The sequence below is a fragment of the Poecilia latipinna genome, unplaced genomic scaffold (genome assembly GCF_001443285.1).
Source record: "Poecilia latipinna isolate Pla-1442-1.1 unplaced genomic scaffold, P_latipinna-1.0 Scaffold35, whole genome shotgun sequence".
Classification (NCBI taxonomy): Eukaryota; Metazoa; Chordata; class Actinopteri; order Cyprinodontiformes; family Poeciliidae; genus Poecilia; species Poecilia latipinna.
This window is the reverse complement of record NW_015112651.1, coordinates 147,347-153,346: the sequence shown is the minus strand read 5'-3', so window position 1 is coordinate 153,346 and position 6,000 is coordinate 147,347. Positions and strand designations below refer to the sequence as shown.

At 40.1% G+C, this 6,000-nt stretch overlaps 1 protein-coding gene across 2 annotated transcripts in view; it reads left to right on the top strand.

Moving 5' to 3' along the window:
* The window catches only part of rapgef5a (Rap guanine nucleotide exchange factor (GEF) 5a), a 55,133-nt gene that overhangs the window by 28,354 nt on the left and 20,779 nt on the right, over positions 1-6,000 (top strand). For both annotated transcript variants that reach the window (XM_015042901.1, XM_015042909.1), the window contains exon 9: positions 5,037-5,219. In XM_015042901.1, the coding sequence (XP_014898387.1) occupies positions 5,037-5,219 (183 nt within the window). The remainder of the gene's footprint in view (positions 1-5,036; positions 5,220-6,000) is intronic.

Sequence of the window (6,000 nt, the reverse complement as noted above, 5' to 3'; positions counted from 1 at the left end):
TGTGTGTGTGTGTGTGTGTGTGTGTGTGTGTGTGTGTGTGGGTGAGGCAATGCATCGGAAACCAACCCCCGGCTTTAGTTTTCTTAGAGTTTATGTTGGATGAGGAACCCTCGGGTGCCGTCTGTTGCTGCTCAAAACCCCTCTATGCAAACCTTTTCTCTCTGCTGTTAGAATAATGCAGAGTTTACCCCAAAAACAAACACTGTCTGACATGCACACTGATGAGGACAAACACTAATATATTCATGAATGCACACAGGCTTAGGAAAATCCTCAAGATTTAGACATCCACGTACATCTGCGCGCCGCTGCTGCATTGCTGCGCTTACATCCACAGAGAGGGTGTGTGTGGAGCTTTTTTTACATGCTGCCATATAAATGAAAACTTCTTAAAAAAGATGCTTTGGCTTCCAGAGACTGAAATGCGGTGGAGGATGTCTTTCACTAAAAAAAAACTGTTTGTGTTGTCAGTGCTAAAATGCAGAAAACCATCATATTTAAATTTGTGTAAATAAAAAAAAAAATGTAATCTTTAACTTTTGTGCACCTGGACAATTATTTCATAATGTTCTATATTGTGTTGTGAGAAATAAAACATTAACATTTATGTGGAGCAGCTGCATAGTTAAAATGGTTAATTTTATTTTATTTTTTTAATAAAGGCATGTAAAATATTTAACATATGTATATTTTTTTCTGTCCATGGATTCAAATATCCAGAGAGTTTCAAGATTATGTAAGATGTAGTTCTGTTCACACAGTGCCAGAGGGCGGTGTAGAGAGGCTGCAGAGGCATGTCTGTAGGGAAGTTTTACACCTGAGGGCTGTTTGATTAGAATATTAAACAGTTGCAAATAAAGCTCCGTCTGTTTCTTTAAGGTCAGAGGAAGACTCTGAAGGTAACAGGGACATCTGCAGTGAGATTCTTCAGATGAAAGCTCTGGAGAGGCTTACGTCCACGGTCAGTGGCACCCAGAATGAAAACACAAGATAAATATGTGGCAAAACTGAAACAAACTTGGAATGATTTGCGGGATTTACTTTGTATTTTTAACCCCTCCCTCTTTTTGTTGTTGTTGTTGCTTTAAACAGGTACAAAGTGAGTTGGCAGCTGCTCTCGCTAGAAAGACTCGCAAAGCTTGTAAGTAATGCTGTGGTTGGAGCGTTTCCTTGAAGCATTGTTAGTGGGAATTATTTGGATTTACCGTGAAACCATACACTTATGTGACAAACAATAATCTGCAATATGCTGTTGTTTGTTTGCAGTATCAGAGCAGGACTCTGACACAACTGAAACAAGCCGCCAGGAATCCAGCACCCCCAGTGAGGAGAGCAGCCCGGTAATATACACACTAATACAAACGGCATTTTATATGATATATACATTATTCACACACAGTCTTCATTCTTAATATATTTTTACTAGAGCAGGCTTTTACCAGCTGATATCGACTTCTTTGAGCTCTGACCGACTGTCTCCTTTTTCAACCAAATCTGATTTTTTTTTTCTTTCTTTTGTTTAATAATGCAGAAAATAGAAATGTGTGTTGTGGGTTTTTGATTGTGGTAGTTCCTAGATATTCTTTTTTAAATAAATGACAGAAACTACTTACTGAGATGCTGATCCCAAGTTGACTGATTGATGCATCTCTACTCTTTACCTTGCTGTGACAATTTGCAGTCACTTAATAATTTGCATTTTTTACTCCCACACTGAAACAATTTGAATCTTTAGAAAGGTCAATCATTAAAGACTGATGTGCAGCATAATACACTTATAAATCGCGACTGCTTCTGCTAGTTTGTTTAAATTGCACTCTTTCATTTTTTTTCTGCTGTATTGCAAAGAGATTGCAGTATCCTACTGTATTCCTCACTTCCTGCATATATTGCTGTTGCACATACACATACCACAATTCATACACTGTAACACAAACTGCATAGACGTTGCACCATACTTAAAATGAATAGGTGGTGCTGACTACTTGGTTTCCTTTAAAAGGTCATTCGAGTTCAAGTTTTATTTATGTGGCGGTACACACATGGCTGAACTCAGAAAAGGGGGTCGGAGAAGAGCGCAGAGCGAGGCCCATGTGCTTCCTCATCCCATGTCTGTACAGTCAAAACCTTTTTCTCTCCATCAATTATTTATTCTCTCATCACATCACTGAGACCAGGGAAGGTGGGGAAAAGAGCAGCAACACACATGGCGTTTTATATTTCAGTCGTTTACATGAGTTATAATCTAGTTAGCATAAATGGTCCCAGTTTATGTATTTTATTTTGGTTTCACCTGCAAAGGTTATTATTTTAAAATGAGCTGTTATTATATTACAAAGGTGCTTCTATAATCTAATTTCCCCATACTCCAGCCAACAACAGATCTGGGCTTACTTAGCAAACTGAAAAAGAAAAGCGCAAAACGGATTGTGAAAAAATAACTTCTGCACAATAAGTGAAAGCTGTTAAATAATTCACAGTTAAGCTCATAATTATAATATCCCGATGGCAGATTTAAGCTTTAAAGTGATGGCGGGAGGCTTTTTAGCATTTTACAGGATTTTCCACATTTCTTAACGGGTTAAAAATTTTAGATATTTTGAAATTGTTGCTCATGCCCACCATCTATGAACAAATGTATTTATCTACATTGTCTTGCAAAATTGTTAACTGTTGTGCATCCACTTCATTGAGTAGGAATCATCCTTATTCTGTTAGAGTAACAAGTTTTCATTGTATTCTTCTGTACAAAGTAACATACAGTTAATCAGATTAGATGGAGAACATCTGTGAAAATCAGTTTTCTTCCCACAGATTCCTAATCAGATTTGAGTTTGGATTTTGACTGGGCTATTTTGATATTTTGGCTATTTCACCTCATTTCTTTTGCAGTCTGTAGCGGAGCTCCTTCCAGCATTGCCTTGTGCATAACTATATCCAGTTTGCAGGCTTTTTTCTTTATTTTTTAACGTAGCCTGTCCAGCAGCGTCTGCATTCCATCTTTAAAGCATCACAACTTTCCTTTTCCTCTTGAAGAAAAGCATCCCCACACCACAATGCTGCCACCACCATGTCTCATCATGTACAAGGTGCTTTAAATGTGATGTGCAATGCTAGGTTTGCACCACACAGCAATTTGCATATTGGCCAGAAAGTTCAAATTTTGTTTCATCTTACCTGAACACCTTGTTTCCAGGCGCGGAGCTATAGGGAGGTGTGGGGGGGTGCGGCTGCCCCCTGGCCCGGGCGGGTGCCCATGGGGGCCCGGGTCTGGAGGTGCCAGGGAGGGAGGAATGGTTTCAAGTCACTTTAGTGTCTGATTATAGACGGAGCTCCCTCAATTCCCTCATTGGAATATAGTAGTCAGTCCCAGTGACTGTTTCACTCACGGTTTAGTCGATGTGCGCTTCCTGGGTAAAAATCAAATGACGAAGGCAACCCCCCCCCCCCCCCCCCCACTGCTCAACAGTTTTCATCAGCGCAGGTGATATACGTGAGGGGTCCGGTCATTGGCCCCGCCCCCCGGCCCGACGCTGACTTGTTCTGCTAGTGCTTGTTTCAGATGGTTGCTGTGTAGCAAGCAGCATATGAGACTATCCAGCTTTTAACAATGGGTTTCTTTTCTTTTCTAAAGAAATGCAAATTCAAATCTTGCAGTTGAAAATTACCTACTACTGTGTATTTGTCACTTTCAAGCCTAGTGATATTGGAATTTGTGATTGCAAGGTGACAAAATTTAAGCATTATGAATTTGCTTTTGCAAAGCACTTCATGTTTATCAGAGAACGACTGACAATCCAGTCAGTAATACATCTTACAATCACATTAGTCGTGTTTGTCTGACACTGGCTGTTGAATCAATCCCCCAATCCCTCTGCTAATATTCATGCAACAGAGGTAGTTATCTGCACTCCAGAGTCGATCATATGTATCAATAAATAACTAGGACAACTACGAAACGTCAAGGACACCATGTTGGAATCCAAAGCTTTTAAACTGCAAAACAACTAAAGATTCCTGGAGTCTCATTTGCTTTTAGTTCATCAGTTTAAATCTATTGATGTTTTGGGATTTTGTGATTTGAAAAAAAACATTAGAAAAAATAGGAGAGAGTGACATAAATTTAAATCTTGGACAGGAAGACTACAGCAGCTCTACAGGAAGCAGAGAGGGACAAGTGGTGGTGTAATATCACTGTGTGTACGTGGGTATTCTACAAGATAAGAGTTGTCATTGGGTTAGGGGAGAAGGGGGGTGTTTTCCTAGTAAACAAATGATGTTTAGCGTGTGTGTGTGTATGTGTGCGTTACCCTCTGCTAGAGCGTGGTACCGTGGGATAGTTGAGCTTACAGGAAGGGTTGCCCGACTCTCAGCCAAACGAAACAAGCCACTCTGTCTCTCTTCCAAGGAAAATAAACAGCCCAAGCTGGCCGCCACAGGTGATAACCATCACACGAGCTGCACCCAAGGGAATGCATGCAGACACAGAGAAAAGCAACAGTTCTCCTACCGCCCCTCTGCTCTTTTGTTTGAAATAAACTTTCTAATCATTTTCCTGTCATTTTCCTCTTTTAAGACATTACTCTTTGATATTCCTGCTTGGGCTCTTTTTTTAATAGCCCGACTACAGAAGGGAGGAGACAGACACAACACACACTACCTTCTCACACAGACACCCTTCCCGCCCACTTACTACTAATCACACACACTCACTCTTTTTGCCGCCAGATCCTCTGACACAGAGCAGCTAGTCTGACACAAAGAGGTGCAACAGATAAAAAGAATTACAGCCTCTAAGAGATTGAAAGAATTAGAGACAGAGAGGAATAATAGGGAGAACAAGATAACCTGGAGACACCCAGGATTACTATTTCTTTTCATCGTTGTTACATGGACACAGATTTCTCCTTTCATCACTTCTGGATTGTGCTCTGTGGAGAAACTCATTGATCTGCTGCGACGCCGGCTTTTCAGACTTTTCTAGGATGTCTTGGGACTGCGGTCTGAGATATGTTTTCATGCCTCCTGTGTTGCAGCTGGGCGGGATGTGTGCTTTGCGGGACGGGAATGGAAGTGGCGGTGGCGGCGGGATGGGAACCGTTTGTGGCCGAGAGGAGCTCACCAGTCGGCTGGGTCTGGAGGCCGTCCAGCGGCTGGCAAAAGATGGCTGCCGGCTGCTGCAGAACCACAACTACCGTCTACCTGACAGGAACCAAGCGGTTAGTAGAGTTTTACTATATTCACTTTACTATCATAAAATACTGTCCAGACATAGCAGTTTACAATTTGTGTGTTACTATCCAGGAAGGAAGTATTTTGACATCATTTGTTTCTTCTTTTTATTAAAAATGTATATTTTACAACTCTTAAAAATGCATATTTTACAACACATGCTGTAATTCTTGGTGGATGTATATGTATGTAATAAGATACTACTTATATTTATATTTATGTAATAAGCTACTTTTTTATTATGCACAATAAAAAAGTAGCTTCATTTTAAAATAACTCTTTAAATACTACTTTAGCAAAATAAGTGAGAAATGTTCAGTTTTTGTTGCAAATGTGAACTAAATATATGTAGAGAAGAAAACTAAGTTTGATAGACCAGGAACCACTTTATCTTCTGGTGTTGCGATATTCCAAAAACTGTAGAAACATAAGACGTTTAGAGCACAGGGACTTGGGGCCAGATGAGAGAAGCTGAAACAAGACCATCACCAAAACTAAATGGGATGAAATGTCAAGACTGGGCCAGAAATGATCTAAAGACAGATTTTATGGGCAAATGTGTAAAAAAACAAGTCTTGATTGGAGCAGCTGGATTAGAAATTGTTTCTGCAGGTTTCTAAAGGTTTGGGTGGCTATTATTAAGAGAGGTGTAGTTGGACCATTTTGACCTGGAAATAGTATTAAATTTCAAAATCTACTATCTGCTTCTAGAGGAGACTTTCTTCTTGGATTAAGACTGTAAAAAGTCAGCAGCATTCAGGAGGATTG